This window comes from Rattus norvegicus, chromosome 15, assembly GCF_036323735.1.
Source record: "Rattus norvegicus strain BN/NHsdMcwi chromosome 15, GRCr8, whole genome shotgun sequence".
Lineage (NCBI taxonomy): Eukaryota > Metazoa > Chordata > Mammalia > Rodentia > Muridae > Rattus > Rattus norvegicus.
In genome coordinates this window covers 102,591,527-102,617,300 of record NC_086033.1, presented here as the reverse complement: position 1 = coordinate 102,617,300, position 25,774 = coordinate 102,591,527, and the positions used below count along the sequence as shown (strand labels likewise).

Sequence of the window (25,774 nt, the reverse complement as noted above, 5' to 3'; positions counted from 1 at the left end):
CATAATTAATTATGAAGCTATAAATGGATATGCAGTGTAAATTAAAACATCATCACACTTTAAGAATTATATGAAACATGGCTATTTGATACTGTCATTCTAAAAGTACAAACGTATTTACTTTCTCAAATACTACTGCCCACTTCAAAGTTTGTTGTATTGATTTAAAATGCTGGGGTGATGGCCCATGCCTGTAACTTTGGCAATTGAGAAGCCGAGGCAGGAGGATGATTCTGAGTTTAAGGCCAAAGGCTTTCCAAAGAGTTGTAGACCAGCAGAGAATCTCCTGAAGGTGATGACATTCTCCCATGGATCAGTCTCTAGTGAGTGGCCCATGTTCTGAAAACCAACCTCCCATTTGTGCTCCTTCCACCACGCCGACTGGAGCAGACAGCGTCAAACAGCAGAGGCCTGAAAGCAGAAGGGGAGCTGGAAGAGAAAGCACTGAGTCTGAAGTGGGATGGCAGACAGTGAAGGGTGGAAACGATAACAGTTCATAGCCACACGGAGGAAACTGCCAAGAAGAATTAATTTAAATTAATTAAAACCTACAATCCTCACAAAAGTTCTGTTAAATTAAGAGAGTTTAAAACCAAATTTTACTTTTGGAGAGTGAGCATAGCTGTAATTTCTCAGACCCAGCAGCAGCATAAATAGACCAGGCAGGCTTCTAGTATTAGAGCTTAGGCCTTTTGCTAGCAGCTGGATCATTTAACTTAACCAACTCTCTTGCCCACGACCTACCACACGGCTAGCATGCTGGCACAGAAGTATCAATTAAAAATACAGTGACACAACTTGATTCAGAGTAAAAGGCTCCCCCAGCAAGGGGTGTTGGACTCAGATAGTCAGGTCGGCCAAAGGCGGAGTCCTCGCCGAGTTAGCTCACTGACCCTTTGGTAGATTTGGCCTCAGACCATTTTGTGTTTTTTTTGCCAGATTTTTCATGGCAAATTTCAAGTGAAAAGACAAGCAGCTCTAAACCTAGGAGTTTCTGTGCATTAATTGAACCAAAACCCAAGGTTGTGTGACCAGGATTGGACCGACCCTTCCTTACTTTCAGTTTATAGCTTTCCTTCTGTAGTGGTTGAATTGGCTTAGCAGGTATGGGCAGGTGTCATTTGTATGCACACCTTCCTCATGTCATACATGTCATACACACGCTAATACAACAGCTTCATTAAGACGTGGTTCACCCCTGATATGGCTTCCGTCTGAGCTGAGGTCTGGTGTTGGCAGTTCTGCAGCCGTTACCACGGGCAATGGCAGAGCATCTCCATCGCTCCAGAAGCCATGTGCGTGCTCTTGCAGTCTCCCTTGTTTTCCCCACGCCCAGCTATAGCTGAGGGGTCTGCATGCCACAGTTAAAAGGCTATTCAAAAGAATTTTCTTGGCAAAATAGCATATATAACGCAAAACTATTTTACATTTGACCTGAAATTCTTGGCAGAACCTTTTCATATAAGCTATCCTATTTTACTTTCATATTAAGCTTCTGAAGATGAAGCCTTCTCCCATCTTATAAAAAAATACTTACCAGTTTGATATGCTAATTAATAAGTGAAGGACTTTTTTTTATTCACCCTAATTCTTATAGTGCATCATACACAATCAAGTTTAAGTCTACTTCATAGGCTTTTGATCATATTTGAGTAATTCAGCTAGTACTTGATATAGCTGGAATGCAGACCCTAGTCGCTTAGATGATGCCTCCCCGGGAGACGCCTAACTGCATATCTAGTTAGGCTTTGCCTTCAACTGACCCACATGTTTACAGGGAGAGCATGAGAATAAATGTAGCCTCGTTGTTTCAGAGTGGATCTGTTAACTACTATTTAAGAAGTCAAGACTTTCTAGTAAGATGCTACAGGCAGCGTGACTCAGCAAAGCATGACTCAGCAGGGAAGCACTTGGCTTTAAAAGTCTCTGTTACACTTGAGAACAATGAGCTGATGATGACTGCCTCTAACATACCTGAGAGCAGCTATTGTGAACCACATAGATGTTTCCTTCCTATGAAAGGCCAGCGCTCTGCTACTCACCAATATCCCTATCCCTGTAACTGTTTTAAAAACATATTTATTCTTTAACCATTTCACACATGTATAAAGTGAGTGTTAGTTATTTCCACTCCACCCTTCCACTGAAGCCCTTCTTCTCCAAGTAGTCTGTGTGTGTGTGTGTGTGTGTGTGTGTGTGCATGTGTTATGGTGTGTGTGTGTGTTATGGTGTGTGGTGTGTGTGTGTGTATGTGTGTGTGTTATGGTGTGGTGTGTGTTATGGCATGTGTGGTATGTATGTGTGTGTTATGGTGTGTTGTGTTATGGTGTGTGTGTGTGTGTTATGGTGTGTGGTGTGTGTGTGTGTATGTGTGTGTGTGTTATGGTGTGGTGTGTGTTATGGCATGTGTGGTATGTATGTGTGTGTTATGGTGTGTTGTGTTATGGTGTGTGTGTGTTATGGTATGTGTGGTGTGTGTATGTGTGTGTGTGTTATGGTGTGTTGTGTGTTATGGCATGTGTGGTGTGTATGTATATGTTATGGTGTGTTGTGTTATGGTGTGTGTGGTGTATATATGTTATGGGGTATGTTAAGGTGTGTGTGGTATGTGTATGTATGTGTGTGTGTTATGGTATGTGTGGTATGTGTGTGTGTGTGTTATGGTGTGTGTGGTGTGTGTGTGTTATGGTGTGTTGTGTGTTATGGCATGTGTGGTGTGTATGTGTGTGTTATGGTGTGATGTGTTATGGTGTGTGGTGTATATATGTTATGGTGTATGTTGTGTGTGTGCTGTGTGTGTGTGTGTTATGGTATGTGTGTTATGGTGTGTGTGGTGTGTGTGTTATGGTGTGTTGTGTGTTATGGCATGTGTGGTGTGTATGTGTGTGTTATGGTGTGATGTGTTATGGTGTGTGGTGTATATATGTTATGGTGTATGTTATGGTGTGTGTGCTGTGTGTGTATGTGTGTGTGTGTGTGTTACGGTGTGTGTGGTGTGTGTGTGCGTGAGCACATGTGTCCATCCCATTAAGTTTAGTTATATCGTTCACGTGGGCACAGGTGAGATTATTTGCTGGAACATGGGGACCTTATCTGTGGCTGTACTACAGAAGAGTCTAGCAACATCCATGATATTCATGGGCTCCTCTGGTTTCTCTTCTCATTAAAGCTTTTGTATTTTACTCAACCTGAGTCTAGGTAAAGTAGTCCTGTTTTATGACAGAAGCCATAATATCTGTGTTTGCATGAGTCTGTTTGATATTATATTTTAATTTTGGGAAACCAAATGAGTATTAAATCACTCATTCCTTCATAAAAGACTAAGTCATACTCTAATTTAACTTAAGGAGGAAGCTTTCCATGTAAAATTTTTAAAATGCTAAATACAATGCAGTTAGCATGCGTTTGTGTGTGTGTGTGTGTGTGTGTGTGTGTGTGTGTGTGTGTGTGTGTGAAGAAACCCTGAGCACAGTAGTTGTATTGAGTGGAAGTGTCTAAAGCTGCAATATTAGACATGATGTCCTGGCGATGTTTTTTCTTCCAGATCTTAGTTTTCAAGCAGCCTCTCGAATAGCTTCCACTCCTGTTTATGATGCCATAAAGTTAATGAAAGATATTTCACAGAACTTTCCTGTAAAAGCCAGGTATGTTCAAGTTTATTGATGTAATTCTAAGCAGATCTCATTTAGTGAACTCTATGAGAATAACCGATTTCATAAAATGAAGACATCAGATCTAGCATATGTAGCTTTCCAAAATTCAGGATTCGTCATTGTTTATGTATAGTCTCCATTAGAGTAAACCGTTAGATTGTATATACATGTATAATATACTACAAAGAGAACTGTTGAATTAGAGGTTAAAGAAAAAGAAAAAATATTTTAAAAATTATTTAATAAGAATTTAGTAAGAATTCTAATATATTTTTGATCAAAAATAATAAGAAAATATTTTTCATTGTTCTATTGAAGAAAATAAAAGTTATTATTCTAAAGAAGCAATCAGTGCTCACAGTACTGCCAAACCATTTTTTTATGTTTTGGATTACAGAATCAGTAATCTTTCAAATGTATAAAGTGTTTTATGTAATGTTTATTGCTAATAAGACATGTAATTTGAACCATTTCCAGAAAATGCTGATTGTTGCATTAAACATACTTTTCATTTCAATATGTAAGTCATTTGTATATGCATGGTGACCAGAATACAATTTCAGATTTTACGAGAACTTACAAGAGAGTACAACTCTGATGTATCTGTGTTTTGTTTAGAAATGACCAAATACAATGTTATAAGTAATGGAAAATTAATATTTAATTATAAACTTACGTTAAGACAAAAGTTGCAAGTGTGCATAACACAGACTTTTCCAAGAGCTGGAGCAGCGAATAGCCTGTTCTCTTGTCCCATCTTTTTGAGGAGTGGGTGCTACATCATTTCCCTCAAATATACTATATGGTCCATTTACTTATAGTTCAGATAAGGATTATTAAATGAAGGTAACTTTACATTCGAAAGATAGATAAATAGTATCTGTGAGACACCAGAGATCCCAAATACATTTTATGTCCCCTGAAAACAAAAAGTTTATAATTTTTTTGTTATAAGTTGATGTAATCATTCTTCCTTATCTAAAAATTTGATGAACTACATTTGGAAAATACTCAAAGATTAATAGTCTCCTCATCGAAGTTGAACAGATAACCTCCTTACAATTATTTTAAATAATGAGGGTGCCAACCATTTCCATAAGAGAATAGAACATAATCTAAATAGTTTATATGTGTTGTTTATAATATATACTAACATGTGTGGATTATATGCAGTTTCAAACCATTTTTAATAAGGACCATAACTACCAGGCACAGATTTTTTTTTAGGAAACCAATAAATAAATTTCTCATTTTTACCAAAGGATGACTATAATTCCCAGTTTAATCAAAATTCTTATATAATTGAGTGTTTTGGAAACAAAAGTAGTGGTAATCATGCTATGATAACTCCTGATGCCTGTAGTGGCAAGAGGTGGCATTTGGAGTCTTTATTTCATGTTGATGGAACACAGTGTCAAAATGCAGAACCATTCTCAAAAAGGCTACAGAAATGTCCTGAAGGATTTGGAAAGTAAGTGTTGTGTTCCTGTGACCCCTTGGTTGTTCGTAAGCACTTACTTAAGGCAGCAGTGATGCTTCTGTTATTAAGTGTCCTGCTTGTTCTCCCAGATCTCTCACCAGGATTGCTGTAAATGAGCTACTGAGAAAAGAAATACAGGAAAACCAGAAGGTTTGCTTACACCTTATTTAACAATTTCACTTTTTCACAGCTTAGATCTTCTGCTTTAATAAAAAGCAATGTTAGTGCTTTTTGATTGTTAAAATAGTTCAAAGGGAGAAGGTGCGGTTCTTCAATGGAGTAACCCTGAGAGTGTAAACACACTCCCTCCAAGGCAGGCCCTGTGCTCGGGAGTCAGGAGGAAATGAAAGATGTGCTTTTCTCTTTTCTCTTCTCTCTTTTGTTTTCTTTTTCTTTATCTTTTTTTGGTTTGGTTTCATATTTTTCTGTCTTTGGGCATTTGTTGTCATTGTTCATTTGTTTTGATTTGGCATTTTTTGAATCTTGTCTTTTGTTGGCATTGTTTTTTGAAAGAACACGAGGTTGGGTGGGTAAGCAGTTAGAAAGAGGAGGAGTTGCGGGATAGGAAGATATAATCAAAATACATTATTTGAAATTATTTTAAAAGCCAATTAAGTACAAAAAAAATTCAGCTTTATACTTCCACACTATACACTGTACACATAGAGAGCGCACTGCACTATACCCCCAAATATAGTGTGCTACACTACACACGCTAACATAGAGAGCGCACTACAGTACACACGCTAACATAGAGAGCGCACTACACTATACACTGTACACATAGAGAGCGCACTGCACTATACCCCCAAATATAGTGTGCTACACTACACACGCTAACATAGAGAGCACACTACAGTACACACGCTAACATAGAGAGTGCACTACAGTACACACGCTAACATAGAGAGCGCACTACAGTACACACGCTAACATAGAGAGTGCACTACACTACACACGCTAACATAGAGAGCGCACTACACTACACACGCTAACATAGAGAGCGCACTACAGTACACACGCTAACATAGAGAGCGCACTACACTACACACGCTAACATAGAGAGCACACTACAGTACACACGCTAACATAGCCCACTACAGTACACACGCTAACATAGAGAGTGCACTACACTACACATGCTAACATAGAGAGTGCCCTACAGTACACACGCTAACATAGAGAGCACACTACAGTACACATGCTAACATAGAGAGCGCACTACAGTACACATGCTAACATAGAGAGTGCACTACAGTACACACGCTAACATAGAGAGCGCACTACAGTACACACGCTAACATAGAGAGCGCACTACAGTACACATGCTAACATAGAGAGTGCACTACAGTACACACGCTAACATAGAGAGCGCACTACAGTACACACGCTAACATAGAGAGCGCACTACAGTACACACACTAACATAGAGAGCGCACTACAGTACACACGCTAACATAGAGAGCGCACTACAGTACACACGCTAACATAGAGAGCCCACTACAGTACACACGCTAACATAGAGAGTGCACTACACTACACATGCTAACATAGAGAGTGCACTACAGTACACATGCTAACATAGAGAGCGCACTACAGTACACACGCTAACATAGAGAGCGCACTACAGTACACATGCTAACATAGAGAGTGCACTGCACTATACACTCTATACATAGAGAGCTCACTACAGTACACACGCTAACATAGAGAGTGCACTACAGTACACACGCTAACATAGAGAGCGCACTACAGTACACATGCTAACATAGAGAGCGCACTACAGTACACACGCTAACATAGAGAGCCCACTACAGTACACACGCTAACATAGAGAGTGCACTACACTACACATGCTAACATAGAGAGTGCACTACAGTACACATGCTAACATAGAGAGCGCACTACAGTACACACGCTAACATAGAGAGCGCACTACAGTACACACGCTAACATAGAGAGCCCACTACAGTACACACGCTAACATAGAGAGTGCACTACACTACACATGCTAACATAGAGAGTGCACTACAGTACACATGCTAACATAGAGAGCGCACTACAGTACACACGCTAACATAGAGAGCGCACTACAGTACACATGCTAACATAGAGAGTGCACTGCACTATACACTCTATACATAGAGAGCTCACTACAGTACACACGCTAACATAGAGAGTGCACTACAGTACACACGCTAACATAGAGAGCGCACTACAGTACACATGCTAACATAGAGAGCGCACTACAGTACACACGCTAACATAGAGAGCCCACTACAGTACACACGCTAACATAGAGAGTGCACTACACTACACATGCTAACATAGAGAGTGCACTACAGTACACATGCTAACATAGAGAGCGCACTACAGTACACAGGCTAACATAGAGAGCGCACTACAGTACACACGCTAACATAGAGAGCGCACTGCACTATACACTCTATACATAGAGAGCTTACTACAGTACACACGCTAACATAGAGAGTGCACTACAGTACACACGCTAACATAGAGAGCGCACTACAGTACACAGGCTAACATAGAGAGCGCACTACAGTACACACGCTAACATAGAGAGCCCACTACAGTACACACGCTAACATAGAGAGTGCACTACACTACACATGCTAACATAGAGAGTGCACTACAGTACACATGCTAACATAGAGAGCGCACTACAGTACACACGCTAACATAGAGAGCGCACTACAGTACACACGCTAACATAGAGAGCGCACTGCACTATACACTCTATACATAGAGAGCTTACTACAGTACACACGCTAACATAGAGAGTGCACTACAGTACACACGCTAACATAGAGAGCGCACTACAGTACACACGCTAACATAGAGAATGCACTGCACTATACACCCTATACATAGAGCGCTCACTACAGTACACACGCTAACAGAGAGTGCACTACAGTACACACGCTAACATAGAGAGCGCACTACAGTACACACACTAACAGAGAGCGCACTACAGTACACACGCTAACATAGAGAATGCACTGCACTATACAGATAGACCAGTACAGCTGGTGGCTACATTGCCCTACCTTCTGGACTTGCTGCCTCAGTAGCACTTTGCCCACCATACAACATAATACAGTTAACCTGTTTTTATTGCTAGTTCTGAGGTTTAGAAAGAATAAACTAGTGCCAGACTACTATAATATCCCTAGTATTCTATAGCGAGTAAAACCTAGTTGGTCAACAGTTTGATAAGACTATTGAATATGGTCTGTTAACATTTAAACATCACATTATACAAATCATGTTAGTACTTAAGGGCGTATGTTGGTACTTGTGATAATGGTCATAGCCTAGCTCCATGTCTTATAATGGTTTCTGTCTTAAGTAATATAATATCAGACTCAAGGCCCTAAACAGTGTTAATTTTTCTCACATGAAAGATGTCTTACAATCTCTATCACTGATGCTATGGCTCTGGTGTCAGGATGTGTTTATAAGACACCAACTGCCTTCTGCATAGTAAGATGGCAGCAGCAGCTCCAGGCTTCTGTCTGTGCTCAGAGACAAGGAGTCCAAAAGAATATTAGTAACCACATTAATGTTAATAACAAGTACTTCAGCAGACTTGGACAGAGACCATGGACCCAGATATGTGCTGTGCACATAGCTAGCTGCAAGGAAAGTAGACAAGCTTGTATGTATTCCTTTAGTAATGGAGGTGAGCAGAGAATTGGGCTAGATAGGATGCTAGACTAGTCGGTCACTCGGGTCGTCTAGTCTGGTCAGCCACACTGGTCGTCTTGTCAACATTCAGTGACCACACAACTAGCTAGGTTGTGTTATTGCCCCCTTTTGTGCTTTGCTCACTGATTCTTTTGAGAGTTTCTTTTTGAAACGTGTTTTTGTAAGATCATCTGCAGTAAGAAGGAAGACAAGATAGAAAAGGAGAGGAAAGGAAGTGCCAGGCGTCCGCAGCTTCATACATTTGAGATCGAGTTGTTCTCTTTGCCATCAGAACATTTTTCCTTGTGGTCATTTGAGCTGGGGAGCTAGAAGATTTCATAAGATTAAAGGGGTGTTGTGGGAAGAACTGAAACTAAGTTCTGTCCAGAGAGTGAGCCATGCTACCGTCCCTTACATTTTGAGTGAGCTGGGGTTTTACAGATGCAGTAAGTACAGTACAAGGAAGTAATACCAGCAGCAGGAGCTAGGGAGATGGTCAGTGGCAAAGAGAGCACACTGTCCTTGCAGATGACCTGTGTTTTCTTCCTAACAAACATGTCAGACTGCTCCCAACAAGCTATAGCTCCAGCTCTGAGGGGCCCACCCCTCTCCTGGCATACACAGGCAACAGGCGCACATACAGATACATAGGCAACAGGTGTACATACAGGTGCACAGGCAACAGGTGCACATACAGATGCACAGGCTACAGGTGCACAGGCAACAGGTGCACATACAGGTGCACAGGCAACAGGTGCACATACAGGTGCACAGGCAACAGGTGCACATACAGGTGCACAGGCAACAGGCACACATACAGATGCATAGGCAACAGGTGCACATACAGATGCACAGGCAACAGGCACACATACAGATACACAGACAGTCAAACATACACATGATTTAAAACATGAATCCTGAACCAAATAGCAAAACACCAGTCTTAATTGGGTGCTTCCAGTGCCTAGCAGGTAGATAGTAGATCATTGTCAAATTACTTACAAGTCAAGAAGCAATAGCTGGAGAAGTGTTGCTGAAGCGGCCTGCTGGGGTCGTGACCGAGACCATCTAGCAGAGCATCTTTGGAGATGAGCTTCCGCCACCCTGCTGCTGTCACACACATTCTGCGTGATTTACTTTCTGGACGGTCTCCAAGGCAGATGCTCCTACAGTCTTAGCTGGTGCTGTGCTCCTTCCTTTAGTTAAGGCCACCATGCCCCTGAGCAGAGAGAGACTCTTGGAGAACACCTGAGATAAACATGTGTGAGGATGACGCAGGGGAGCCTTTATGTTCCCAGAGTCCATATTCGAAAGTGCAAACAGCACGTGACAGTTTGTCATGTTACAACATTCCAAGTCACTAAAGGGGACGGAAGACTTCCAAGAAATCATGTGCAAGGAGAGGTAGTGTCTCTCAGAGACAGAGGGAGGATGTCTGAGGGGGAGAGGGAGAGCCCGCGCAGACCGTTGTTGGAGAAGGAGGCTGAGTGCAGTGCCATCTGTTAACAGTCTACAAGCAGAGAACTCCAAAAGGTGAGTTTTCTCTGCTGTACTTCAGAAGAGCCCCACAGCAGCATCTGTCCAGAGTAAGGCTTGCTCACTCGTGTGTACCAATGTGTAAGGTAAGCTAGAACTGTGTAAGGTGGTGAGCTGTGCAAGGGCAGCAGTGTCACTTCGTAGTTAATGAAACCATCCCCATTAGAGGCAGTTCGCTGGCACACAGGGCTCACACATGCATTTCCAGAAACAAGTGTAAAGCAGAGCGGCACCAGAGGCTGGAAAGGACGACGAGGTAAAGGTGGGCCTGGATATCAGTTCAAGGTCACCCGAAGGCACAGCTGCAGGAACTGGGCAAATGGAAGAAGTAGAAGGAAACCATTTCACAAGTAAAAACTGCAATTTAAGTAACACTGGGGAGTGTTAACCCTATAAAAACACAATATGAAACACAATGGCAAGAAAACAAAAATAGAAATGAATGTACAGAATCAAAGGAAAGCATGAATACAAGGTGGAGAAAGTCTGACAGCCCTCACCTTAGCACTGAGATGGAAAGAGAAAGGGTGGGCAGAAGAAGCACTTGAAAGATCAAGCCCTATGCATGAAAAGGTACTCGGTATAGCCCAGAACTGACAGGAAGAGCAGTCAAGGCCCTTTAGGCAAAAAGCGAAGTCCTTGGTGTAATGGAAAGAAAGAAATGGCAGCGGCTCTCACCAAGAACAGTCAACAGTTCTTCATGTAGGGTTCTGGGGGGGGGGAAGCTGTCCTACATGTGTGGTACTGGGGGGGGAAGCTGTCCTACATGTGGGGTATTGGGGGAAGCTGTCCTACATGTGGGGTATTGGGGGGAAGCTGTCCTACATGTGGGCTATTGGGGGAAGCTGTCCTACATGTGGGATATTGGGGGAAGCTGTTCTACATTTGGGGTATTGGGGGAAGCTGTTCTACATTTGGGGTATTGGGGGAAGCTGTCCTACATGTGGGATATTGGGGGGAAGCTGCTCTACATGTGGGATATTCGGGGGGAGCTCTCCTTCAGAATGAGATGCACACACTGGTTACAAAACACTGCACACGAAGAGCTCTGGGAGTTGTTAAGCAGGCAGCTCAGGCTTGGGACGCTTGCCTTGCATGTGTATGTGCAAGCCTTGCCTTTGATGCCTGCTGTACCACACACACACACACACACACACACAGAGAGAGAGAGAGAGAGAGAGAGAGAGAGAGAGAGAGAGAGAGAGAGAGAGGCTCCCAGAAGCATTTTCTGAGGCATTCCTAAGAAGTTTCTTAAAGCCAATACTTAGCTGGCTCTCGGTCCTAGTCTAGGAGCATTGCACATATTCAGGATTCTGTAGCAGAGCTAAAATATTTACAACTATGATTTTGCTTGGTTTCAAGGACTTACGTGATAGATTCGAAATTATGCCAGGTGATGCTCATCTGTTTATCAATGGCCTTCCTGTTGACTTAGATGTTTATGACCCCTTTAGGTAAGTGTTAAATTATTAATGTAAACTATGATTTATGTAAAGATAAATATTTTCCTGAATTTATCATTTGCCAAAGTGCAAAACAAAATGTTTTAATATTAAGGCAATATTTTGACAGATGATTAAACACATCTATGGCTATAGTAGGATATTGATACAGATACAATGTAAAATATTCCAATTCAGTGACTAGCATTTCTGTTACCTCACAAGCAATTTCTTCATGTGCAGAACATTAAAATAATCTCTCCTCTGTATTTTGAATATATAATAAAGTGTTGTCAACTGCAGTGACCTAATTCTGCTGTACAACGTCCTGACCACATCTTAGTCTCCCTCACTCTCACATGCAGTGTTTCTTACTGTGCATCCCTCCACAGTGGACCAGAACACGGGGTCTTAAAGTCCCAGAACTGGGAGAGATGTTAGAGACACGGTGGATGGTAGAACTTTAACTGTCATGTTGTTCTAGACTGTCTTGCATTTAAAATTAGGTTAGTGTTTAACGACATTCCTCTGAGACTGGACTGCACAGCCTCAGAAAGGAACTGCCCTCAGCACAGGGTGTTTCCGCAGCAGAAGGAAATTCACACAGACAGCTAAACCGTTTGTGTCCTGTCAGTCAGAACGCTGAGTGCCGTCGCGTTTCTCAGCTCCACCAGGATCCTTCTTCACAAGCGCTCTAAGGAGGGGTTGGGAAGTCTTACGGTGCAGTGGCCACTTGCCTGTAAGTTAAAGTCATGGCTCAGATAGAAGAGAAGTAGAATGGAGTTGGTGCTGTTCTCACACAGAAGCATAAAATGACTTTTAAAAGTTAAGTCCTGGATCATTAGGACAATCTCATAAATATAGTACTTCAGTTCAGTTATTCAATTTTAATTCATAGAATATGCTATTGTTGAACTGGAATTTATAAAATTGTAAAATGTTTCAGGAACATTTTTAACAGTTTGGAATCATAGGAAATAAAGATCCCTTCTCACCCTACCCACCCATTTTGTGTGTGTGTGTGTGTGTGTGTGTGTGTATGTGTGTGTGTGCACGCGCGCCTACACACTAATGCATGTATCAGTCCATTTGGACCTTCTCTATTATGGTTGTATGTTAAATTTGACTTTTCTCCATGTTAGCTATATTCTTAGCCCTACGAGCATAAGATAAATGCCACATATAGAGTATAGAAAATCTCAGATCTTGTTCTGTAAACTTAAGAGAGACAAAAATTGAATCTGTGCCCAGGAACAGTGAAGCCATGTTTAAGAGACACAATGAGGTTCTACATAGATTCTGCAATGTTTCTGTGGCAGGACTTGGAAAAGCTCCATAACACCAGTGTTCTCCTTTATGATCTAGAAAGACTGTGGGTTCCTCAAGAATTCCAAACCCTCACTCTTCCCCTCTACTTAGTGATCTACAGGAAGTGTGTCGTGGCACCTCCCTCCCTCCCTCCGCCCCCCCCCCCCGCCTCTCTCCAGGATCTCACTATTTAACCATGGCTGGCTATCCTGGGATTCTCTGTAGACTAGGCTGGCCTTGAACACGCAGAGATCCACCAGCCTCTGCACCGGAGTGCTGGGACTAAAGGCTCGAGCCACTGTGCCTTGCTGACAGTTGTTTCTAACAGATGTGTTGGCAGGCTGCAGCTGACAGGATTCACTTTAATACAGTGCTGGAAATTGTACAGAGTTGGGATTTTCAAGGTCCTCACAAAAGGCTGTGAGAAAAGGGAGGATGCAGAATAATACCATCAATGTGAAGGGGTGGATGATAAGAAAAGGAGGGAGAGAAAGAATATAGAGAAAGTGCCCTATTACAGAGACACACATGAAGGGCTTCCCACCTACTCTGTAACCTTCTAGTTGAGTGCAGAGTGAGCAATCACTAGGGCCCTACAGTTTTCGCTAGTCTTTCTTTGTTCCTTTTTGTGGAATTTTTTTCATTTTTAAATATACTTTGAAAGTGAGAAAGAATTACATCATTTTCCTTCCCTTTCCTCCTTTCCTTCTTCCAACCTCTCCCAGGTTCCTCCTGCCCCCAAGTTGATGGACTCCTTGTCTTTGATCATAACTATTCTATATATGTATGCATGTTAACATGGTGTTTATATAAGTATGCATATGCATAAGTAGTAAATACATCCTGCTCAGTTTGCTTTGATTGTTTGTGTGTATGTGTTTAGGGCTGACCGATCTGCACTGAGTAATCAATAGTGGAAAGAGGCTAATTAGCCTTCTCTCACCTATCAATAGTTCTCTGTATCATTGTCTGTGGGGGGAACCTGGAGAAACTTGACCCCTTCCAGAATTGATGTTCCCATTCTTCTGGCCTTGCCTATACAGCAGTTTCTGGGAGAGAATGCTTCATAGCAGACTTCCTGATACTCTGGCTCTTGAAGTCTTTCCACCCCCACTCCCAAAATAGCCCATGAGTTATAGACGCAGGAGTTGTGACGTAATTGTATTCTTTGGGGCTACCCTCCCCATGATCTGTTGATGAGTGTATGCATAGTGTCCAGTTGTGGTTTTCCGTGGTGTTCTCCATTTGTTAGAGAGTGGATTCTTTGATAAGTGGAATAAGTGGATCATAGATAGCTATTGCAGCTGTAGGACTGTTAACTACTTCTCTCCATTGGCACCTTGTAGAGTCTTTTCTGGCACTGTGGAGGCTACACCACAGGAAAGAGGCTTTCAAGCCAGAATCAACTGGAATCATCTGGCGGTGTGTCCTATGTGTGGTGTCTTTAGCCCTAGGGCTCCACCTTCAGGCTCTGAGACTCAACACGGCTGCCTCAGTAAGCTGTGTTGTTCTGACAGCCAGTTGCACTACCCTGACCAACCCTTCTAAGGAGGCTTGTCAGGCCCAGAACTGGAGCTTTTGTTAGTCTTAGCTTTGGGGGAGTTTTTCTTCTCTTACTAGTTATCTGATTTAATGCTGTTGAACTCTTCAAGTAGTATGTGTCTGCAGGCACTACACCTCCGGAGTCAGAGCCCTTAAAGCCCTTCAAACCACTTGGTGGTTTTAAAGAAATACCTTAGAATTGGTTCCTTAGAATTAGTGACTAAGTAGACTTCAAATTCTAGATAGGCAACTTACTTTACACTGTTCATCCACCACGAAGTTTTAGCATGTGACAGCTCTTACATATATTCAATATTCACTTAATGTTGAAATTAAATTTAAAATATTCATTACTGAAATAAATTTTAAATGTTAATGTTGACAGTCTTCCATTCTCATCATACATGTACAGTACACATATGAACATGTAATGCAATTAAAAATATTATCAAACTTTGGGTTTCCAAAGATGTTGACAAACTAAAATAAAATTGTTTCCTCTTGGAATGTGAAGTATTTTAGATTTGCTGAGATCAGAAGGGAAGCTGCTGAGTGGCCTTAAAAGTCTTGGGCTCAGTGAAGAAGAGAGGAGCAGGTTTTTAAAATTAAACTCACCCGTGTGGGACGATGACTTTGTTTTAGATATTCGGCATTCTTCAATAGTGGTAAGTGTACCTGGTTTTCCTTGTCCTACAGCCTCTGGGATTTTTAAGGCTTGGCATAGCACTGTGCATTTGTGGTCGTCAGAATACATGTATGCATTTGAACCAGTACTCAGAAGAGAGAACAAAGCACAGACCCATTCTCTCTCCACTCAGTCGCTTCATATCAGGATAACTGCTCTCGTGAAGCATCTTTCCAGCTTCGCGATAAAACAGTCAGAAGACAGAGCAATCCTATGAATGGCGGCAGTAATCAAGCACCAGTCAGTTAAGATGTGGGGTTGTAAGAAGCTACCTGAACATGACAAGATTCACTCAGGCCTGGGCAGCCTGCATGGGCTCCTAACTGTGCAGTGTATGCCTCCTCCAACTGTGCAGTATGTGCCTCCTCCTACTGTGCAGTGTGTGCCTCCTCCAACTGTGCAGTGTGTGCCTCCTCCAACTGTGCAGTGTGTGCCTCCTCCAACTGTGCAGTGTGTGCCTCCTCCAACTGTGCAGTGTGGGCCTCCTCCTACTGTGCAGTGTGTGCCTCCTCCAACTGTGCAGTGTGTGCCTCCTCCAACTGTGCAGTGTGTGCCTCCTCCAACTGTGCAGTGTGTGCCACCTCCAACTGTGCAGTGTGTGCCACCTCCAACTGTGCAGTGTGTGCCACCTCCTACTGTGCAGTGTGTGCCTCCTCCAACTGTGCAGTATGTGCCTCCTCCTACTGTGCAGTGTGTGCCTCCTCCTACTGTGCAGTGTGTGCCACCTCCAACTGTGCAGTGTGTGCCACCTCCTACTGTGCAGTGTGTGCCTCCTCCTACTGTGCAGTGTGTGCCACCTCCTACTGTGCAGTGTGTGCCTCCTCCAACTGTGCAGTGTGTGCCTCCTCCAACTGTGCAGTGTGTGCCACCTCCTACTGTGCAGTGTGTGCCTCCTCCAACTGTGCAGTGTGTGCCTCCTCCAACTGTGCAGTGTGTGCCTCCTCCAACTGTGCAGTGTGTGCCACCTCCTACTGTGCAGTGTGTGCCTCCTCCAACTGTGCAGTGTGTGCCTCCTCCAACTGTGCAGTGTGTGCCACCTCCAACTGTGCAGTGTGTGCCTCCTCCAACTGGGCAGTGTGTGCCTCCTCCAACTGGGCAGTGTGTGCCACCTCCAACTGTGCAGTGTGTGCCTCCTCCAACTGTGCAGTGTGTGCCTCCTCCAACTGTGCAGTGTGTGCCTCCTCCAACTGTGCAGTGTGTGCCTCCTCCAACTGTGCAGTGTGTGCCTCCTCCAACTGTGCAGTGTGTGCCTCCTCCAACTGTGCAGTGTGTGCCTCCTCCAACTGTGCTATGTGCAGTAGTCTGTTATGTTACTGTATGTTATAAATCTGCAAAAGAGCAGAGTAAATTCCTAGAAGTAGGAAGTCTCTCAGTCTTCACAGACCATGTGGACATGGTGGTAAGTTGGAGGATACTCAGCCAGAGTTCCCGAGTGAGCTTTTCCTGTGCTTCCTGGGTATGTGCTGACCCCAGTGCTTATAGGTTCCAGATGCCGGGAAGTCTCAGGACCCCAGCGCCTTAGTCTTCTTCCCCGTGACAGGCTGCGTTTGGGTTTCTCTCCGTGGAGATGGGGCTGCCTCTGTTAGCTTCCTGAACGCCTCGGCTATGGGCGTGTACTGCCATGTCATTCCTCTAACCTTTGTAGCTGTTTTAAAAATACGAGTTAGAGCTTGATTTTTTTTAAGGCAAAGCTAGAATTGACTGAGCGTCCAAATGCCAGGTGCTCTGTTGTCTCTGCTGAACCTTGTCCTGGGCTCCGTGGCTTTCTTCTCTTTCGTCTTATTTCTAGGCTGTGGCCCTCTGTCTCCAGTGACAGTCCATGGTGTTTACCCCCTGAGCTCCACCCTGCACTGTGGCCTCTGTCTTCTTGGCACTGCGGCATCTCTTTCCTGCTGAACTTTTAGGAGTGTATTATCTGTCTGCGTGCAGGTTAGAGGCCAGCGAATGGACTCAGCAGTCTCTCTGACCATGCACACAGGCCTCCCTGCAGTTCTTTCCCTTCCAGACCCCCTCCTGCTTCCTGCAAAGGAGAGCAGAGTCATAGCAATTTGAGATGCTTAATTATAACTTTTCAGACGAATCTGACTTTTGTGTTTGAGCTCTCTTCCTCAAGGTTTGAAAATGTCCTCTGGGACAAACGTGAAGTAAAAGTAGACCCTTCTTATGCCCGCCCATCTCCAGGGTCAGAATGAGTCCACTCTTGAATGTTGCTTGTTACGCTCATTCCATGTTCTTGCATGGCTTTCCTCAGCTTTATGATGGATTCAGGAGGGACAGTTAATATTAACTGCTCCATGGAAACACTTGAGGGAAAACAGTTGATAGTTTTAACTATGAGTCTATAGAATGGGGGCTGGTTAAGAGTGCTTGTTGGCTTTGCAGAGGACCCCAGTTCAGTTCCCATTGCCTGAGTCAGATGGCTTACAAGGCCTGTAGCTAGTGTGTCCCATCCCAGGAGGATCCGGGCTTTGGCCTTGCAGGCATAGCATCCATACCTCCCTCGCCACCATCAACCAACCAGTACACATCATTTCAAATGAAACAAACAGTTCTTTGTTTAATGAGCCAAAGTTTTTATTTCTTTTTGGAAGCATACAATTGTCATATGTGATATATTCTTTATTCAACTGACTTTTTATATCAGAAATATAGAAAACTCTGTGTGTTCATTTCTGATTTAATACAGTAAAAACAATTAAATTTGGAAGTGATGTGACTGTTATCTTAACGTAGCTTTAACAGGTTCTGGATTCCTTTCTAGTGGATCAATGACTTAGAAAATGACGCTTTGTATACTGATTGGCCGACAAGTTGCTGGGAATTTCTAAAGCCAGTATTACATGGAACAGTGCCTTCTGTAAGGCGTAATTTTCATAATTTGGTGAGTTTTATATTTTAATGCTTATTCAATGCTTATGCGGATGACGTCCTTTTTGATTATCCTCCTGTTGGCAGGCACATCCGGTGTAAGACGTGCTTCCCCGGGACACCAGGCTCAGAGTGCCTCTGGAACCAGTAATTCCACTTCATTTGTTAGTCGTTATTTATCTTTCATATGGTTTTATTATGAGATTTGTATATTATCTCAAAGGAATTTATAATTTGTGCTATATTTTGGAGTTTATTAGTCAAGAAAAATATGTATATTCTATTTTTCATGAATGTTTATTGGTTCAATATTACGGTTCTAAATATTGGAACAAGCCTTTGGGACTCTGAAGTGCGTAGACACCCAGACTGCCCTGCGGGTTTGCTTCTCCCGGGAACTCTGTGTCTGCCCTGTGAGACCCCTCGGGAATTTGTAAAATCTTCACAGAGGGCCATGTGAAATGCGGTCTTTTCATTTTGTAGGAAATACGTACTTTATGTTGTATATCCACAAAGAACACCTTTCATCCTTTAAGATTCTATGTATAATTATGTTTAATACACAACTATAATAAAGCTTCCAAAGTTATAATACTTTATATATTCAAGCTAAATTTTGAAATCTTGCATCTTGAATTTTATGCCTTAAAATTACAAAAATTAAACAATATTTAAATTTCATTTAAATTCTAAGTCTTATAATAATGATGATGTTTACTCTTCTAGGTTCTGTTTATTGATCCTGCTCAAGAATATACCTTGGACTTTATAAATTTGGCAGAATTTTTTTATTTTAATGAAATCCCTCTTCGGTAATTATAAACTTATATTACTAAACTCTAAAGTAAGTCTAGTGCTGCTTACAGGTGTCACTGTGGGCGTGGCTGTGCTGTGTGAAGCAGCAGCTGTCACACTGGGAGTGAGGCCTGAGTTGTACAGTACCCCGAGTGCCTTCATGGGAGAGCCTGCCCGTCAAGCTGAGCAGAGCTCTTAGCTCTCTGTCTGCTTGGTGAGGAGATAGTGCGAATGCTCTAAAGGGGACATTTTGCAGGACTGTGATAGCTGGGAGTATTTGGGCAAATAGGCATTATCATCAAAGTTCCCAGATACAACTGCCTCCTCCCATCTCTAGTGCATTAACCTGGAGGCCGCAGGGCAGTACTTTAAGTAGTAATCACTGTTGTTCAAGAGGTGGTTGTGACCTTGTTGATTAATCCTCTTTTCCCAGAATTGGCTTTGTCTTCATTCTTACTATGGACAATGACGTTGATGGAACAACAGATGCTGGGGTTGCTCTTTGGCGAGCTTTCAGTTATATTGAAGAAAACTATGGTGTGTCAGAAGCATTTCTTTCTATGACACATGTAAGTTTATACACTAGATAAAGTTTTCATAATAAACAACTCTCTTGTATCGATATTTATTATTGTATCATTTTAAATATATGAAAATGTTCCTGGAAGCTGGTACAGATAAATTTCATTCATCAAATAGTCTGGTGAAATATATACCATTGTCCCAGTATTATAGGCAGGCAGCTGAGCCTTTACCAACTCTATCAATTTACGAAGGTTAATCTGACCCTGTACGTGTTTAACTTGTGTATGTGTGGACTAGAGAATAAATATAATAGAAAATGGCTTTTTGCTTATTACTCTGTATTAAATGCTTCACTTTGCATTGTATTATAAATTTTAAGTTGAATTTGTGAGAGAGCTGAGATCTGTATCTTTTTTTAAGCATGGAGATATTTAGATACTCAAGGGAGCTTTCTTAGGCGAGCATTTTCTAAATTATATTATCACTCTTCCTTTAATTTCCCCCTTTTTATTTATTTTTTATTGGATGTTTTTTCTATTTCAAAGTTATCCCCTTTCCCAGTTTCCTATCCATAACTCCCCTATTCCTTTTCTCCTCCTCCTTGTTCTATGAGGGTGTTCCCCCACCCATCCACCCACCCCTTCCCTCTGCCCCACCCTGACATTCCTCTACACTGGGGGTCCAGTCTTGGCAAAACCAAGGGCTTCTCCTTATTGGTGCCCAACAAGGCCAACCTCTGCTACATATGCAGCTGCAGCCATGGATCTGTCCATGTGCAGTCTTTGGATGGTGGTTTAGTCCCTGGAAGCTCTGGTTGGTTGGCATTGTTGTTCTTATGGGGTTGCAAGCCCCTTCAGCTCCTTTAATCCTTTCTCTAACTCCTCCAATGGGGACCTCATTCTCAGTTCAGTGGTTGGCTGCTAGCATGCACCTCTGTATTGGTCATGCTCTGACAGAGGCTCTCAGGAGACAGCTATATCAGGCTCCTGTCAGCATGCACTTCTTGGCATCCGCAATACTGTCTGGGTTTGGTGGCTGTGTGTATGTGGGCTGGATCCCCAGGTGGGGCAGGCTCTGAATAGTCATTCCTTCAGTCTCTGCTTCAAACTTCGTCTCCATATCTCCTCCTATGAAAACTTTCATTCCCCCTTTTAAGAAGGACTGAAGCATCCACACTTTGGTCTTTCTTCTTCTTGAGCTTTAGGTGGACTGTAGATTGTATCTTGGATAATCTGCGCTTTTGGCCTACTATCCAATTATCAGTGAGTGTATACCATGTGTGATTTTTGTGATTGGATTGCCTCATTCAGGACGATATTTTTTAGTTCAATCCACTTGCCTATGAATTTCATGAAGGCATTGTTTTTGATAGCTGAGTAATATTCCATTGCGTAGATGTACCACATTTTCTGTATCCATTCCTCTGTTGAAGGACATCTGGGTTCTTTCCAGGTTCTGACTATTATAAATAAGGCTGCTATTAACATAGTGGAGCATGTGTCTTTGTTGTATTTTGGAGCATCTTTTGGGTATATGCCTAGGAGTGGTATAGCTGGGTCCTCAAGGTAGTACTGTGTCTTAATTTTCTGAGGAAACATGCATCTATGACTCCTAATCTCTTTCCTAGTTTTTTTTTTTTTTATCTCCAGGGTTGTCTGCCTTTGTGATTTCTTTGTTTCTATTTCCATTTTTTAGATCCTGGATAGTTTTGTTCAATTCCTTCACCTGTTTGATTGTGTTTTTCTGTAATTCTTTCAGGGATTTTTGTGTTTCCTTTTTAAGGGCTTCAACTTTGTTTCCCTCTTCTTTTTGTTTTTTTTTTATTGTTGTTTTTTGTTTTGTATTTCTTTAAGGGAATTATTTATGTCCTTAAAGTCCTCTATCATCATCATGAGATGTGATTTTAAATCCAAATTTTGCTTTTCTGGTATGTTGGGATATCCAGTATTTGCTTTGTTGGGAGAACTGGGCTCTGATGATGCCAAGTAGTCTTGGTTTCTGTTGCTTAGGTTCCTGTGCTTGCCTCTCACCTTCTAGTTATTTCTGGTGGTAGCTGGTCTTGCTGTCTCTGTCAGTGGCTTGACCCTCCTATAAGCCTGTGTGTCAGCACTCCTGGAGACAGGCTTTCTCCCAGCAGGATCTAGGTATAGAGAGTTGTGGCATAGGGTCAGTTCTGGGTGTAGACGGAAACCAGAAGGGTCCTGTCCCAGACTACTCCTCAGTTCCTGTGTCCAGAAGGCTCCAGGCAGGTTCCTATTGGCCCAGGAATGTGAGCAGAAGTGGTGGTCTCCCCTGAGTTCTCAGGATTGTCTGCACTTCTGAGAATCCAGCTCTTGCCCCCCGACCCCCATGATCTGAGTACAGAGAGTTGTGGGACTGGGTCAGCTTCAGACGCAGACAGAAACTGGAAGGCGAAATTCTTTTTTGTTTGTTTCTCTTAAAAAACAGTTTCCTGAGCTACAGCTTTGAATAAAGTCATTAGTGCGATGATTAAAGACAGGTCCCTGCCTTCCTAATGCTGTGTCCCTAAATGTAGTTCCTCATAGTGTGGGGACCCCAACCATACAATTATCTTGTTACTACTTCGTAACTGTAATTGTGCAACTGTCATGAGTGGAATATAAACATGGTGGATATGTGATGTGTGACACCCAGATGGGGGATGTGTGATGTGTGACACCCAGATGGTGGATATGTGATGTGTGACACCCAGATGGGGGATGTGTGATGAGTGACACCCAGATGGGGGATGTGTGATAAGTGACACCCAGATGGGGCATGTGTGATGAGTGACACCCAGATGGGGCATGTGTGATGAGTGACACCCAGATGGGGCATGTGTGATGAGTGACACCCAGATGGGGGATATGTGATGTGTGACACCAGATGGGGGATGTGTGATGAGTGACACCCAGATAGTGGATGTGTGATGTGTGACACCCAGATGGGGGATGTGTGATGTGTGACACCAGATGGGGGATGTGTGATGTGTGACACCCAGATGGGGGATGTGTGATGTGTGACACCCAGATGGGGGATGTGTGATGAGTGACACCCAGATGGGGGATGGGGGATGTGTGACACCCAGATGGAGGATATGTGATGTGTGACACCAGATGGGGGATGTGTGATGAGTGACACCCCATGTGATGTGTGACACCCAGATGGGGGATGTGTGATGTGTGACACCCAGATGGGGCATGTGTGATGTGTGACACCCAGATGGGGCATGTGTGATGAGTGACACCCAGATGGGGGATATGTGATGAGTGATACCCAGATGGGGGATGTGTGATGTGTGACACCAGATGGGGGATGTGTGACACCAGATGGGGGATGTGTGATGAGTGACACCCAGATGGGGGATGTGTGATGAGTGACACCCAGATGGGGGAACCCACACACGTTGAGGTTTGCTGCTCTAAATGACCATGTGTGTAGTAGGTAACTTCCTAGACAGTTTTAAAGGACCAGATTGGTGAGTGACAGCAAGGTGTGTGAAAAGAGATAATACTGAGTCTGGAAAAGATTTATAAAGAAAATGCAGGCATTTCTAAGAACATGACTAAGGGAAAATAACACGAGTTGTAAGTAGAGTTTTAAACCATGCACATAGTACAGTGTATAGACTGGCTCACATAGTCTTGCTCTTTTGCTACTTTGTATTAAAATTGTGTTGTCTGAGAGTTTGCAGTAGCATGCTGATCACCATTGACGATAATTAAAAGGCAAGGGATGGACAAATATCCCAATGGGAAAGTTTGCTCTGAACACTACTGCCATGTAATAATATTTGTCAATGATACATCTACCTTAATTTTACTGATTTATTAGTTGCTATAGGAGTTTATAAGAGACTTGGTTTCACGTGGACCTTTCATTAATATTCATCTGTATTGTTGTAAAAGGAACCATATTGAATTAAAAACTGAAACAAGGGGCTGGAGAGATAGCTCAGTGGTTAAGAACATTGGCTGCTCTACCAGAGGGCCCAGTTTCAATTCCCAGCACCCACATGGCAGCTCATAACAATCTGAACTCCAGTTCAAGGAGACCCAGCATCCTCACACAGACAGACATGCCAGCAAAAGAAATACATAAATTTTTAAAATAAATTGAAATAAGATATATACTGAGTCTGGAAGTATATTGCAAAGATAAGTCACAAATTGCTAAGAACCTCATTAAAAGAATTCATATCATTAAAAAGCATCACTGAGAAAGTGAGGGCATTGCCAATATTAAATCTATATAACCATTTTATAATAGAAATGAGTGCATCTACCATAGTTTGTATCTGTCACTTGCACTTGGATTGTCTGCTCTGCATTGTCTACTATAGAATCAAAATGGTGTGAACAATCCTTAAAAAACCACATCACACTTGAAACCAACCACATCATCCCTAGATCTGCATCTAAATCATGTGCTTGGTACACATGGAGGAGGATGTGGATTCAGATCTGCCACACCCATAACAAAGCTTCACTTGCCAGTGCCCACCTGTAACCCCACTGTTTGTGATCAGACTGCAATAAGATCCCAGGGGCACTCTGGCCTGGCAGTCTAGCCAAACAGTGAGCTGTAGGTTCAATGCAGAGAAAGAGAGGAAGAAAACCCAAGTCAGTCTCTGTCCTCCACATATGCACACACCAAAAGCTCACCCACACAGACACAACATGCACACACATGTATATGCCACACAGATACATGAACACCTGTGTGTATACCACACAAACACATGCACATATGTGTGTATACCACATAGACACATGCACACATGAATATATACCACACAGACACATACACATGTGTACACCACACATGAACACACAGAGACATGCACACAATGTATATACCACAACCCTGTTAAAAAAAAAAGAGCAATGAGAAAGAATGGGAAGCAGACATTGTGCGTAGAACGCAGAGTAGGAGGAGGTAAGAGGATATGCAGTCCTGTGTACTGAAGAGCAGTCAAAGGAAAACAGAGCATTTCTGAGTGTCATTCTTCAATAATTTACAAGTACATTTTAACTAAGTTATTAAAATTAGTGTCTAATTTGATTAAAATGCAGTTAACGGAAGTTGTTATCATTTTGAAAGTTATACAACATTTTTTACATTTTCTAAATATAATTGTAGCTCAATTGATGGAATACTTGCCAGCCATACATGAACCCTGTGTTTAGCCCCCAGCACTGCAAACACCAGGTGTGGCACATACCTGTAATCCCAGCCCTGGGGTACATGGGACCCTGCTTCAAATGAAAAGCATGTTCTTTGTTTTGTAAATACAATTATGTTCTTAGAGAAATAACATTAATTTCCATTAAAAAAACTCTCTGTTTTCACAGATGTACCAAAAAGTGAAGGGTCGTCATATACTCACTGTGGATGATGTGAGGACTGTTCTTCAAAATAAATTTCCTCATGCCGACATTTTGGATATCTTGGGAACCCATTCCAAGTATGACAGCAGAAGAAAGGTAAGAGTGGACATACTACAAAGTAAAATACCAGGCACAAGAGCAATACACACACTCTGACTTCCCTGTGAAATCTGAGCTACAGGGCTCAAAACTGCAGTGGACAAAGGTAGTTATCAGAGGCTTGGGGAGTCAGGAGGACTGGGGGAGATATTAGTGAAAAGGGCAACATTCAGTTAGACAAGAAATTTAAGAGGTCTGTTAAACATGGAAGTAATTATAATACCAATATATTTCATACTTGACTTGCCTAATAAAGTTTTAAAATCTCTCATTGCAAAAATGTAAATGGGCCCTTCCAGTCTCCATCTGTACCCAGAGCTAAGGCTGTCCCAGAGCCCTCCATACCTGAAGCCTCTGCAGAGAGAGCTGGTATCCCAGGAGTTCTCTCACTGCTATGATCACAGGCCCACAGGCCCACAGGAGGGTCAAGCCACTGTGAGAGACAGCAAGACCAGCTAACACCAGAGATAACCAGATGGCGAGAGGCAAGTGCAAGAACCTAAGCAACAGAAACCAAGACTACATGGCACCACAGCAAGTTCTGGCCACTCCAACACACTGGAAAAGCAAGATTTGGATTTAAAATCACATCTCATGATGATGATAGAAGACTTTAAGAAGAATATAAATAGATCCCATAAAGAAATACAGGAGAGCTTCCTGGTTGCTGCCGCTGCAGAGAGCCCGTGGGCAGCACCCCACGAGCGAACTTGAGCCCCAGGACCACAGGTAAGACCAACTTT

General features: G+C 42.7%; 1 protein-coding gene across 7 annotated transcripts in view; it reads left to right on the top strand.

The window, feature by feature from the left end:
- Uggt2 (UDP-glucose glycoprotein glucosyltransferase 2) overlaps positions 1-25,774 on the top strand; it is a 166,053-nt gene that overhangs the window by 28,991 nt on the left and 111,288 nt on the right. For all 7 annotated transcript variants that reach the window (XM_063274903.1, XM_063274902.1, XM_063274905.1 and 4 more), the window contains 8 exons: positions 3,545-3,644; positions 5,223-5,283; positions 11,740-11,831; positions 15,184-15,334; positions 18,116-18,235; positions 18,949-19,034; positions 19,451-19,586; positions 24,897-25,028. In XM_063274903.1, the coding sequence (XP_063130973.1) occupies positions 3,545-3,644; positions 5,223-5,283; positions 11,740-11,831; positions 15,184-15,334; positions 18,116-18,235; positions 18,949-19,034; positions 19,451-19,586; positions 24,897-25,028 (878 nt within the window). The remainder of the gene's footprint in view (positions 1-3,544; positions 3,645-5,222; positions 5,284-11,739; positions 11,832-15,183; positions 15,335-18,115; positions 18,236-18,948; positions 19,035-19,450; positions 19,587-24,896; positions 25,029-25,774) is intronic.